Below are 14635 nucleotides of genomic sequence, written 5' to 3'. Positions count from 1 at the left end.
TGGGTTATCTTGATTTGTTAGTTTGTAGTTATTAAGAAGGTGGAGCTCTGAAACGGGGCGATCTTTTTTATATATGCACGTGTCCTGCCACCGGGGATATGATCACTGTCACACAGGTGGTGTACTGTAGCTATATTTTGTCCCATATCTCGCTGATATTTTGCGGGACAAGCGTCTTCCACATGAAATAGAACGTGATCGTGAAATCATAAATTTTGGTTTTAAACTTGATAGTTTTGTTATTTGAGCCAAAAGACAGCGAAGTGATAGATAAGACTTGGGAAAATACAGTAATCATGTGCGACCCTCATTCGTTGTTTCCCATGGAAACGAGCTAATAATTACCATTATAAATCCGAGCTAGGAATGTGAAGGATTCTCAGGCCTCATGTATGACAAAATTTGCTGGAAGTTTCAAAAAAGTCATGGCAATTGGAATTTGTGCCATTCTAAGAAGGAAAAAGGTGAAAGTTGTATGGCGAGCAAATAGAATGTCAGCTGGTAGAAAGCAATGCGTCTGTCTTGGCTGTCATAGTGTATTCCCACTCACATGCAGTCAAATCTGATTTGGTCGCTTGGCACGTTCTTTACGCTATTGCGATGGGATGTTTCAGCAGAGCTAGTGCTTTTGGTATTGTTAGAAGGTGGAAGAGCATTCTGTAAGTAAATTAACTTTGCTATTGATGTTGTCCCTTCCACAACAATCTCCTGCTTATTAACCTTGCTATAGAGATGGTCTACGCCGCATCAACCTCTAGAATAAATATTGAAGGGGTATACAATTACCTATTTATTCAAGTTCATCTTAAATTTATTTACCAATAATTTGTCAAATTGTTTCGTCTCTGAGATAAATTTTATAAGGGGGTCAAATCTTGAGTTTACGTGAACAAGGACTTGTTTCAGTGGGCTTACCCCTTTCCTTAGCAATTAGAAGTTATGGATGAAACCTTAGATAACCTAGGTAATTAGAGTATGGGTGGTCTCTCTCTCTCTCTCACTCAAGAAAAAAAAGGATCATCAATGCATATTTTATTAGCATTCCATGTTAAGAAACATAAAGACAAAGAATGCCATAGGCAAATTAGCCTATAACAAGAAAGTAATTCATTCTAGAAATCTTCTTTCTGTGGGTGGTCACTGTGACTCGGAGATCTTGACATGGCCTTTCGTGGTCATCACCTCCTTTTCATTACTCTTTGATTAAATAGGATCGACTCATGGAAAGATGAACGCACAGATTTTCCTTAATTAGGCGAGAACTGCAGATACATATTTTGCATCACTTAATTAATTTTAAAGACTTTCTAAGAGAGATAGGGACTCTCCTGATAGATTATGGAAGTTTTTTGACAAATCTTCAATATAATTAGATCTTTGGTCCTGATTGAGCTTGCAACACTTAGAAATGGCATGCAAATGCACACACAAGCACAATCAAATGCACAGACATGCACCGTTAGCATGCTCAATGAACACACGAGCACATCTCTAAACCTAGAGAATAAGTTTTATCACATCAACCTACAGTTGGCTTGACAGATTCTTCTTTACTATTAGTTCTCGAGGCCACATCCTCCAGAACTGGAGATCCTATTTATTAAGATTCCTTCATACCATACTTTAGAACCCTTCATTCCACATCTGGGATCCTCTCAATTTAACAATAATATATGCGTTTAAAACTTCTTCATGTTAATTAAAAAGATTTAGCTTTATTCAATGCTGCAAAATCTAGTTCCTTTTTATTGGAGATGAAAACATTCAAGTTTTTTTCTTGTGTACGTAAAACTTATCTCAAATTGGTATTACAATCCACTAAAATTGTTGAAGAAGTGCAGAATGCATCGGGCGATTGAAAGACCATGGTGCCTGTTGTCGTTGAAATTTGGCCTAAGGATGACCACGCCGGAGGAAGCCGAGAAGATGCTGGCCGGGACGAAGAAAGACGGCCACCTCCAGCACTCCGGGGTACTTGCACAAAGCCTTGGCCGGGGATTCCGACAAAAGCCCTCCAATAGCTAAATTATCTGGGCTTTTTTGAGAGGTTTCTGAGTGCCTTTGATAGACTCTTATGGCTTAAAAATGGCTTGTGATAGCTTTCCAAATGATCCAGGGGGTCGGATGAGCCATCATACGACTCGATTTGCGGCAACTTGAACCTCGAGGGGATCGGCTCGTCAACAATCCATCAAGGGAATGGGAACTCAATTGTAAATTCGAGCTCGACGTCACGCTTCGGGCCTTGGTCGCGGAGCGCCTGGATCTACAGCTCCAACTCCTCGACTTTCTTGTCGAGCTCGGCGATGGGTGAGCCTTTTGTTGCCACTCGGCATGGGATGGACCCTGCCTCCGATGGTTGTTCCCGAGCTTGGGGTTTCAGACTTCATCACAGGCTCTCATGGCGATGGCTGCGCGACAAGCCCTTTGGGCTTAAGGATCGAGCTCGGTGGGAGCTTCGGTAGTGGCAACATTCCCTTTCATCGGCCATCATGCGCTGCTTGGCAGTGGAATGACATCGCAAGCGTCGTCCTATGGATTCGCGCCCGCAAGGAGGGGGTGCAGGTTGGGCTCCCGCCTGCTACATGCCTTGAATGGCCGCGGTGAGTGTCTGGACTTGCTGGACGAGCAGATTGAATTGCTCTGAAAGGACCTGGGGAATTTGATCCGTCGGTGCCGCAGGGGGTGGGCTTTAGAGCGAGTTGACGGGAGTTGGTGCCCGGCGCTTCGATGCGTTAGAAGCTCCTCGACTCTTCAACCTCATGATCATGACACATGACCCTTCCTCTAGCGCCAAATTTAAATGGCAATGGACTGGTCGAGATCGCGAACCTCCCATATAGCCGAGACGAAACAATTGATGTAGTCTTTTAAAGATTCTTCCTCCTCACTGGCTCGACGCTTCAGGTGCCTCTACTCGCCCCCTTTAATGGTGTTAATGATGCCCACGATGGGTCAGTTGTCGTTCTACTTCTCGCGCAGCTCTGGGTTCTGTTCCTTGGGCTCCCTCTCGTCGGCTTGATCACGGACAAACCGACCCAACCGTCCTCAGTGGATGAGTGCCTCGATCTCATCACGGAGCTGGTAGCAATCCTCCGTATCATGGCCATAATCTCTGTGAAAACGACAATAATTCTTCAAGCGTTTCCACGACTCTGACGGCTGCATCCTTGGTGGGGGACGGAGGTAGCCCTGACCCTCGATCTTCATGAGAAAATCTACTCGGGTGGATGTGAGGGGAGTATATTTTTCGAACTTCTGGAGGAAAGACCTTAGGCTAACCGGGCTCTTGGGTTGAAGAGGATTTTTCTTGCGTCGGGGGATCTGTTCCTTGGTCGGCCGCGCTCCTCGTGGCACTTCTTCCGCATCTTGGAAGGCCGTTCGGCCGCCTCCCACTGTGAGGCCATGGCTTTCTCAGCCTTGGCATACTTTCGAGCTCGGGCCAGCATCTCTGCGAAGTTAGCGGGGAAGTTCTTCTTGATGGAGAAAAGAAACTTGTATGATAGGCCATTTTTAAATCATAAGAGGCTATCAAAGGCACTCAGAAACCTCTCAAAAATGTCCGACTAACTTAGCCATAGGAGGACCTTCGCCGAAATCCCCAGCCAAGACTTTGTGCAGGTACCCTGGAGCGCAAGAGGTGACCCTCTTTCTCCGTCCTGGCCAGCATCTTCTCAGCTTCCTCCGGCGTGGTCACCCTCAGGCCAAATTTAAACCACAACAGTGCCAATTCACTATGAAGTCAACAAAAATCCTCTTCAAATTGAAACTAACCAGCACCATGCTGACTTACAACGAAAAGTTTGTTCTGATAGAGGACGAACAAATATAAACTTCTCTTAGGCTCTTCTGGAATAATTCAAACAAACACCAAAATGTCGACTAGCAGAGATTCAGAAAGCAAGCATCGAATGAACAAAGCTGAATGATCCAAAAATGTCTTATGAGAAAAAGTGCTATGAGAGAATCAAAAGGTAAATGCAATCCTCAAGATGCTTCAAATGGCTTACCATGTAGAGCTATAGACTACTAGAGCTGGAAATCAGAGATCAATCAACCTAATATATGCAGAAGATGGCAGGCGGGTAAAAACCTGTGGCTTTGGTCCTGATGAACGGTGTCATCACAGAGGAGCTGCAGTCCGCAGGCCAGCAACTGTAGAAGAATAAAACATTATACAACTGAAGAAAATTAATTTTTTGGAGTAAACATGCACCATAGAAACATGTGGGAAAATAATAATTAAAAGCATTTATGTACATATTCCCAAAATCAAATTAAGCTTACTTAGCTCTATGTGCATGGACAGATCACCACTTCTACTGTATTCCGGTATGGGCTATATTCTTGCAAAGACACACACGAGCACACCCACATATACACATGCATATACATATAAGCATACATGCATGCAATATAAATCTAAGAAAGATTTTTATCGTACATCATGTTGAGCATTTTCAAAACCTTCAGCCCATCTAAGTCTTCTTAGATCTTCTTGTCTTCATTGTAAAATCCTTGACAGTTGACATGCATCCATCCCTCTTAATAGAACCATTCTGCGCTTCTGCTACATATAAGCACACACCATCTAATTCAGTTCTCCATCCTATTTCCTGTTACTCTTAGTGCTATATAAGAAGTCCAATTCCACTCTTATTGGTTCTATATGTACATCTCTTGGTGTCTCATCTCTACTAAGCCCATTCTGTGTATACAAATCGCCCTCATCACCCATCACTCTAACCTGTATCATGGCTAATCAAATAATACTTTCTGCTGCTGAGGCATCTCTTACATGTAATAATTACAGAATATTTCAAAGGGCCATAGATCCACAATCTTCAGCATATTTTATCCAAATTGAAGACATCCTCAACTAAGTCTCCATCCATTTGTACACTAAACCTGAGACTACGACAGGTAACAGTATATTAATTTTTTTATCAAAGCATTACCTCTCTAAAAATTTACAGAATGACTAGACTCGATCTTTGGTTCCCTTTATTCCTAAATCTTATCCTCCACGATATTTCTCCATTATTCCAACCGAACTAGCTCTCATACTCTATCTTCCTCCCAGCTAAAGTTCCAACAACCGGTATTGCCTAATCTTTATTGACCGACTGCTGATTAATTGCAAAATTCAACAGGTAAGGTCTCTAGAACTAACCACTTATTGCAACCTCATGTTGGTATCAGTCACACACTTAAAAGAATAAAAGTGGCCTGGCATAAAATAAGTATTTTTTGGAACAGAATTGGTGACTTTTCTCCTTAAATGACTTGGAAGCTTTCCTGTTTGCAGACTTCTCTGTTTTCTTGATTGCCCCTTTGCTGGACCACCTTATCTCTCAGTAAAAGGGACTTGACTCTTAATAGTTAGTCTAATTGTCGAGTATTTCTAACTATTCACAGTACTCAAATCTAACTAGAACCAGTTACCAAGAATACAAAGAAAAATATTAAGATTAGGTTTTTCTCTATCCGATTGAACAATTGTTTTCGAGCTGAGGAGGGCGAGATAAACGAACAATTACATCGAGACAGTATCACAATTCAAGATCATTAGAGAATTTTTAGGGCTAGGAAAAGAAAAACCGATTTTTTTGAAAAAGAATAAGAAACTAAGATTGATGGCAATGCGAAAGAAACTCCACCAGACATAAATCCAATTGAAGATATACGTAATTTTCTGGTATTAAAAATAAGAAAAAAATTGCAGAAATTCTGACCTCCATTGCTCGATTTGTGCTCTCTAATCTATGAATCCTTGCAAGAAAGGGAAGCGAGAGGGGGCAAAAGGAAAAAGGAATTTTTCCGCAGAAAAGAAACGAATTAAAAGCGAAAAACTTAGAAAAGGATTCGAATCACCGTATGGATTGGAAGTCTCCAATCCGGAGCCTCACACGACAGTTTGAGCGATCCCTTGGGAGATCTCTCTGGGCACATCTCTACTAATTGCTAAGAAAATTAAGACAAACTAGGAACGAATAAAAGCGGGCAATGGACTAAGAGGAATAAAAAGAGATGGCTGTTGTGGAGGGAAGAGAGATCATTGCCTTCCGCTAGCACAGGGATGGTTGATGGGCTTCCATGGCCTTGGAAGAGGAGGATCGGAAGAAGAGGCGTCGTCGGGCTCCGGTTAGCGTCGACGGACCTAAGAGGAAAGTCTAGTCCAGCTGGGGACAACAGAACAGTTCTCCATATCATAAAACGTTAATAAAAAGACCCCTTTCATTCTTTTAATTATATTTATATTGACGTTATACTTACATATGAATTGTTGAAATAACGATATGCACCTTGCTAGTTCTTGGATTATATGTAGATTCAAGATCTTATTTGCACGCAGACACGTTGCAATGAAAATTTCATGATAAACCCCAGAATAGCCCTTTTATGATGATGACTAATTTTACATTTCAAATTTTCATTATGTTTCGGCTGGTGCTTCTTATTTTGCACCTCAAAGAGTTAGAATTTTTGTTGCTTACACTCCACGGGTCGAAAAAAACGAAAATATTGTTCTTTTGCTGGTTTTTAATTCTTGTTTTAATCTCCACCTTTCTTTTTTTACTCTCCACATAAAACATGGGAACCAAGCAAATAGTCCTTCAATGAAGCTTTAATCATTTTTAATTTCTCTTTTAGACATAGAAGAAATGACTTTCCATATGGATTTTGTAGATTGAAAAAAATATCTGGATTCACAAATGGAAATGAAATAAATTTTAGATACATTTAACCTTCAATTATATCTTTCCTATTGTACTGGATTTTGTAGCTACTACAGTGCTAACTGAAGTGATTTAAAAGAAGAATAATATTTGTCATCTCATGGATTGAAATTTATCCCAATGTTCATACCCCTCTCCTCAGTAATCAGAGGTTTTATATTCAAGTCTCGGGTTGTACATCTGCAAGTATTTGATCCTTTGAGTCTTGAGTGGTATTATTCCAAGCATTTAGGGCTGCATAAATACAGTGAAAATGAGCCCACCTCCCTTTTCTCTCTCTCTGATTTCTAGTTTTTCCTTGTGCAAGATGTCTAACTTCTGTTAACATTTCTCTAAACAAATCGAAGATTTTCGACCCCAACAAAATCAAATTGTCCAGTTTGGGAATTGGTGATACCCACTGGCACTCAAAGTTTCCTTCTATAATCTTATATTATTCCATGTCAAAAGTCAGTTACTACTGAGCCTTTTTCTTAACAATGAGCAATGGATTAAGGGATTTGTTATGCTGAGTTTTAGTTACATGTAAGTGACTAGGCCACTGCTATTTTATATTACATATCAAAAGACAGACTCGTTGCCATTTGCTAGATTAGACTATAAGACTCGATACACAAAGGTTTCTGATTATCAAGAAAAAAGACCCAATGATTAATTAATGACTTGGAGAACATATAACGCAAAAAAAGAAGAAGAATAAGAAAGAAACCAATGGAATTTGTCAAGTTCAAAATCGGGAGTTATTTCTAAAAATTTCTGCCTAGGTTTTGATCAGCTGATGGCAACAACCCTCTGGTCCTGCAGGAAAGAAAGTAATGGGCATATATTTCTTAACCAGTCTTCCACAGAAGAGCAAGTCCTCAGCAACAGTCCAAGGCTTTTCAATGACTGGTCACATATATGCTCTCAAAATTAGTTGGTGGGAGTTGCAAAGCTTTGGAGTTTCATTCGTCGGCAGAAAATATCACATATTCGCTCCTCATGACATTTCAAGAGTGGGTCTGTGAAGTTTCTTTGTTCCATCAAAAAGAAATGCGAATGTACCAAGTAGTCATTTGATTCAACTTTGTTGTAATCTAATGTTTCTGGTAGCTGCAGTCTCAAAATGAAGACATATATGATTACCATTACAGATGATCTTGCAACTATTTGTTACACCTAAATCCTAGTATTTCAACACAAATATTGGTCAGTTAGAGTCTGTTCCCATTAACCAAATGAAGGCAGGACCATTTCAGCAAGCTCTTTCGCTTTAGATTCTCTGAATAATGGTTTGTCCTGCCATATGCCTCATCCCGGCTCCAAAGAAAAACAAAAAGGAATGAAGTGTCTCCTGGCTTCTTTGTCAAAGTTGGGGTCGTGAGCTCGACACATCCAACTCCTGGACTTTGGAAATATGCTTCTGAGTCTCCTCTCTTTTGGGGTTCCTCCGCATCCGAAAAAAGCCAAAGAAACAAACATCCCCTTGGTGACAAGGTTTCTCTTTTTCCCATACCCCTCAAGCTTTTTAAACCCCCTCACTACTAAAACAGAGACTTGGGACCATGGGTCCCCGTTCCGATGAACAGTAATTCTGGGGCCTTGGAAAGGAATCTGGTGTCGAGAAAGGTGTGGAAATTTGGAGCCGAGCCAAGTGCAAGGAGAGAATATCTTAGGGGCTAGGATAGTTCATACACTAAACTCCAAAAACTTAGTTCTAAATAGAGCCCTAAAGCGAAGTTATCGCATCAAAGTATCATTAGTTTATGTCCAAGCCTTGGACCAAAGTCAGCCCACAGGCCGACGACTTCACGCACTACCAAAAATTCACTGCCCTCTCTGCTGCTTCCCTTCAGTCCCATTCCTTTCCATGCTCTACACCATTGTTACTACTTAATTCACTCTATTCTTTACTTTAATGCAATTTGAAGTCTAAAACTAACCCCACCGCTTCCATCAAAGGGAATCAGAGGTAAACACCAATAGCATGTGGAGTGCAAGTATTCATAGGATGCCTGCACTAATGGTACAATGTACATGCAATTCTCGGACCACTTGCTTATAATGCCATTATGTTATTTTCATCATTCTGATCATTTCCTTGTTCAGAATGACAACAACCACTTCCCTTATATTGAATTTAATTTTTGAAGTACATATCCTCATACCACTCCTCTGTTTCCCCACACAGGGACTAGGGTATCCGATATAGTTGTCTGCTGAGATCCACACATTTGAAGTAGCACTCATGTTCCCTGAGAAAACTAATTTATGTCTCTTTCTGCCTATAACATAGATTAATGCTGCAAAAGCTTGGAAGAGTGAATAAAAATAAGGAAGTTTATCGAGTAGCAGAACTGAGCCAAGGCAAGGTTTTGTGGTGTTCATGGACAAATATTCCTTCCTCTGTCTCATCGGCCGTCGCCTAGCCATGGAGTTTGGCAGCCTCCATTGGTAGCACGTGCATGCCGCGTAACAAGGAATCCGAGGACGAGAACCTCCCCCCTCTTGCCATTATTAAACCAAGTAGCTAACCGGTTTGGCAGTTATTTTATCTGAGAATGCGTAATTTGTCCCTGAAGATGTTCTTATGTAGATACAGAGGAAATTTATGCCATTTTAATGAAACATTTTGGGACACTCCTAAATGGAAAAAGCTTCAGAAATTCGTGACGGATTCTAATGTACCAGGTGTTAGGACCGCAAATTATTGCTGATCTGGTGAAGGATGCAGATGCTGATGGTATGTATTCTTGTACCTTGGCGTATGATTGATCAGGATTTTGGTGCCATGAAATGATTTTAAGTTACAAACAAACTAGTAGAAGGAAGCATAAGCGAAGCATGAAATGTTAATTACAGTAAACAAAAGACAAGATTAGAGTCAGTGTTCACTGATGTATTAAATTGAACATAGTGCTGACAACGTAACCAGAGGCTCCTGCAACCTCATTGACCTCTTTGGTTTTTTTGATCATAAAGATGGCACAGCTACTAACTTTATGGAGCAATAGACCATTCATTTTAATGGCATTGCAGTGCTCTATCTTTTGGGTTGGTGTGTCAACAAGCTTGCCTACGTTTCAGTCGTTCGCTTTAACCATCAGGTCCCATTTCGCATGTCACCATGCAATGAAACTAAAGAGATTGTGCAAAATAATTCACTTGAGTTTCTTATTTCGAGCTTCACTTTTGATAGCCATTGGTCAAGGCCCTTATATATATACATTCATACACATATCCATATATATACATATATACATTCATACACATGGCATTTGAATGGAAGACCTTAGGATAGCTAGGTGTCAAATATCCACTGAGTGCCGTCACTGCTGTATTGAGCTGATCAAAAACAAGGCAAAAGGAAAGCAGAGAATTATGGGGCAATCATTCCAAATGGGAAAGGCAGTGCAGCTCAGCTTTTGCCCCCACCTCATCATATGTGTCATCATGCACATCAGCCCATCAACCAAGACCTTCAACTTTCACCTTTTACACCGCCTCTGCTGAAAACAAATACTATTCTATTGATTAATAAAGTTCATATACACACACACACACACACACAACTATAATTCTCTCCTTGTGCTACTAATACTAGCCTCAGTTTTCTTGGCCATACCAAAGAGAAGGCCTGTGAGTTTTCTTTTAGGAAGGAAGAACCAAGAGAAATGGCTGGACAAGCAATTTCAAATGTTTTCCCACTAAATGCGTGTCAGGATCCCAATCCTCCTCCCGTTGTGAAGAAGAAGAGAAACCTACCAGGAACTCCAGGCAAGGAATTATAACAACATATCCTCTCTTTCTCCTCTTCTCAAACTTTTCCTCTTTCTCCTCCCAGGATGTCATTTCTTTAGCTCTCAATAATAACTTATGTGGTGGTTTGTATGTGTATTCTTACGAGCAGATCCTGAAGCGGAGGTCATTGCCTTGTCTCCAAGGACCCTCTTGGCCACCAACCGGTTCTTGTGCGAGATTTGCGGCAAAGGCTTTCAGAGAGACCAGAACCTCCAGCTCCACCGACGGGGGCACAACCTCCCATGGAAGCTGAGGCAAAGAAGCACCAAAGAGCCGAGGAAAAGGGTCTACGTATGCCCCGAGAAGAGCTGCATCCACCACAATCCAGCAAGAGCGCTTGGAGACCTGACCGGCATAAAGAAGCACTTCTGCCGGAAGCATGGCGAGAAGAAGTGGAAGTGCGAGAAATGCTCCAAGCGTTACGCCGTGCAGTCTGACTGGAAGGCGCACTCCAAGACCTGCGGCACGAGGGAGTACCGCTGCGACTGCGGTGCCCTTTTCTCCAGGTATATTTTGTATTACTACTGTTAGGCCACTGGTTGGTGCTTCTTCCACATTAGAGGCTGGTGCTTTGGTAGTTAGGCTGCGCCATGGATCAGTGAGCCTATTGGAAGAGGAAACTCTATGGTGTTAAAGTGACAAGTAGGCTATGCTTTCTATAGTGACTAATTGGCTTGTTTTGATGACTATGACCACCCGGGCAACTCTCCTTTCTGCTTTGTTTCACTTGGCTTTTAGTACCATAAAGATAAAAGGAAAGAAGAATATGAGTTTTAGCAACAAAAAAAAAGAAAAAGAAAAAGATGAAGAATATGAGTTCTGACTACCATTGTTGCTGCTACCATTGCCATCATCTTCACTCCTAGTTTTCAACTAATGATACGGACTTTTGCTTTCACAAACAGGAGAGACAGTTTTATAACACACAGGGCCTTCTGTGATGCCTTAGCTGAAGAGACCGCAAGAGTTTCTGCAGCATCCAGCATCAACAACATGGCTCCGATGAGCGAAGCCAATTATCTTTTCACTGGCGGTTCGGGGAGATCTAATATGCTGCAGAGCTTCTCCTCCAATATTGAGCCTAATATATCCAACTGCGAGGCCAATGATCAGGCTAGACCCGGGCTTTCGTTGTGGATGGGCCATGGCATTCAAAGCGGTGAGCCCTTAAGCAGCACTCCCACCCTCTCAGATATCAATCAAATTGGACCGGTGGGTGCCGGAACCTTGTATGGCGATCTCTTCACTTCATGTTCAAATGCGCAGCAACTCAACACCCAGTTAAGTTGGATGTGCGGCAACAAGCTCTGGCCTACAAGCACTTGTGAGCTAACGGGCACCTCAATTCCAACAACCCCCATGAAGGAGGTCGGCTGCTCGCGGTCTCTCCTCACAAGCATTCCTTCCTTGTTTAGCACTCAGCATCAGCAACATCAAGCACCAGTATCGGATATGTCTGCGACGGCATTGTTGCAAAAAGCCGCACTAATTGGTGTGACTCCCACCATTCCATTTAGAGGGAGTTCCGGGCCATTGAAATGCCAAGACACTCAGATCGAAGATGCTGGCAAAAATGATGGATTTTTCAATTCAAACCAACTAAGCAATCTAGAGAACATTGTAAATGGTTTCACAGCATCAAACGGTATGCTCATCGAAAGACACCGCAGCTCTCTAATGGATGATCTGAAAGGAGGAGGAGAGACCAAGGATTTCTTAGGTGTTGGGGTGCAGACTCTCTGTCCCTCATTAATCAATGGATGGATCTGAGACTTGTTAGGCTCGTATGTTACGAACTTACCCATGGAAAGCATATAGCTGTTAAGGGAAAAGGAATTAGTATGGAGAACTAACACTCCTGCAAATTTTGCAAGAAAGAAAAGGTTGTATTGTTGCTTGATGGGAACTGATGGATGTGTTCAGAGAGCCTATATGCATTTCAAAGTGACAGTAAGAGATCCATGCATATTCTTCAAAGACCCTGAAAAGCACAGTTCTATGGTGCTGCTTTAGTTTTGGAAAGAGTGAGTGGTAGGGCAGGCAAAAAGAAAGAGCACCATCTTCTTAGCTTTATTATTGCATTTCATCTCTTTTGGTGTGGTTATCTGTTTAAGCTGGATTTTATTAATTTTAGTGTTCTCACAGCGAGACTTACTTTTCTTTTCTCCTTCAATAAAACAATGAGCATATATTGCTTACAAGCTGGACTACCTGTCAACTGGCGAGGAGTCCTTGAATCTGAAAAACGTTTTGGCAACCCGCTCATGGCATTCCCAATCCCTTCTGTATGGTTGTCTGAGGTGGCCCAATATCCAGTGGTTAAAAAGTGAGCTTCTCACAATATTATATAGACAAGCTAATCCAAGTCCAATTAATGTAATGTAATTAACCATGCCCGGGTTGAATTCTTAGATTAGCTAATCACAAATGGGCAAGTATTTAACTTAGATAATTGTAGTTAGTGGTGCTCCCATTGTTATTCCATCAAAGGAGGGGGGAAAAGAAGAGTGCTTCGCAAGTGCAAGCGCAGTTACTTGGTCTAGTGCTATCTGTGGACAGGAGAATAAAGCACGGCCTACATTTATATAAACCACTCCCTGTATCGGTCTCCCATTATATATTCTTCAGGTAGTCAAGAATTTTATCATATATCCTTCTAAGTGGGATAGATGGTGCAAGCTGATCTTTTTGAGAAAAGATTTGAAGATTAGGTTTTGACAATTAGGTTTGAAGATTCTGTAGGTCACCGAGCTATGGTAGGACCTTTTTTTCGAAACAAAGTATCGTATAGGCTGAGCTACATGGAGACTCATATTAAAGAGAAGAAAATCACTCCAAATTGATCTAACTCATTGCATCAAGCAGGAAGGCCGAGCCGTTTCGGATAGAATTGAGCCTCGTTATGGTGACTCAATCCATTTGCATGCCTAATTGTCCAATGCCCCATAAAATTGCATGCATTTCCTAACAAAATGCATGTTCCTATAACTTAATCATACAATGCAAATCATGACTATTGGATTATTAAGGGCCTATCAGTTATCATTCTTGGTTCCATGATTTACAAATCAGTAAAATGCCATATATAGGTTGATTTTTTTTTTCTAAATGAGATTTATAGGTTAAGTTGAATATAGCATATGCGTTAAAAAATTATTCTTGGTTTTTATTTTATTTTTTTAAAAAAATATTGTCACTTTTTTATGAAAGCAATAAATATTTGCCACAAAAGCTCTTGGATTTTGCAAACAATTTCAAAGAACAAAAAAGGTTCATCATATGTGCCGTACAGTCTCCTTCATTTTTTTCAATTGGATTTTTGAAAATAAAACGATAGATAATAAGCAGTGCCAAACAGGCCCATGTTTTTGCCATTTTAATGAGCTCTGTAGGAGAAGTGTTTCGCTTCTTCCATTTTCCATTAAAAAAATAATTTAATGAATATTATGAAGATATAGTATAATATTTTTCATGTGGGCTTGCGTTGAAGAGGAAAGTACCCCCGTATCTGCAGCCGTTGAAGAACTCTCATTCAAAGTAGCATTAGGCATGCACTCTCATAATTCTCAGAGCGGATGCAATCTTGCATAGATTAAACCAACTGTACTTTCAGTACTATTTTATATAATCTCAGCGTCGACGGGACCCAACAGCCCAACCCAGAAATGGCAATCTTAGGTTCAAAAGTCGGCAGGAGACATAGTCCAAAAGATGCTCGTTTCTTTATTTTTCTTTACTTTGTATTTATCTGCTAAGCTATAAAATAACTTCTATAAAAGCCGGGGGCTATCTGTGCCTCCCTTTTACTAAAAAAAAAAAAAGCCTAAAATCTACAGAGCCGGGCCTGAGCTCTTATATTTCGTAAAGGTGAATTGAGCTTATCGAGCATGGCCTGGCCTCAGAAAATAAGGATGCTTTTCTTTTTTTTGGTTAAAAGAAAAGTCGTGTTTTGGATGACTTGGAAGTTGGGACTGTCGTTCGAGTTCGGATTCAGCATGTGCCAGGCGCAAGCCCAGAATTGAATCTCTGTTCAGAAGTCAGAATTGAGCCCGGCATGGGCCATGGACCATCTGCTATCCTTTGGAGTTTAACCAAGTATGCGGCTGGAGATGGCC

At 41.2% G+C, this 14635-nt stretch overlaps 2 protein-coding genes across 2 annotated transcripts; both read left to right on the top strand.

Moving 5' to 3' along the window:
- Positions 1-9401: 9401 nt before the first annotated feature.
- Positions 9402-11051, top strand: LOC103702568 (zinc finger protein MAGPIE-like). Its single transcript, XM_039129592.1, has 2 exons — positions 9402-9462; positions 10630-11051. Exons 1-2 carry the CDS (start codon positions 9402-9404, stop codon positions 11049-11051), a joined length of 483 nt encoding a protein of 160 aa, XP_038985520.1.
- Positions 11052-11348: 297 nt separating this feature from the next.
- Positions 11349-12657, top strand: LOC120111788 (zinc finger protein MAGPIE-like). Its single transcript, XM_039129682.1, has one exon. It carries the CDS (start codon positions 11397-11399, stop codon positions 12288-12290), a length of 894 nt encoding a protein of 297 aa, XP_038985610.1. The 5' UTR covers positions 11349-11396; the 3' UTR covers positions 12291-12657.
- The last annotated feature ends 1978 nt before the right edge of the window (positions 12658-14635 follow it).

This window comes from Phoenix dactylifera, chromosome 8, assembly GCF_009389715.1.
Source record: "Phoenix dactylifera cultivar Barhee BC4 chromosome 8, palm_55x_up_171113_PBpolish2nd_filt_p, whole genome shotgun sequence".
Lineage (NCBI taxonomy): Eukaryota > Viridiplantae > Streptophyta > Magnoliopsida > Arecales > Arecaceae > Phoenix > Phoenix dactylifera.
Note: the sequence above shows the minus strand (reverse complement) of the source record. Positions and strands in the feature narration are given on the sequence as shown.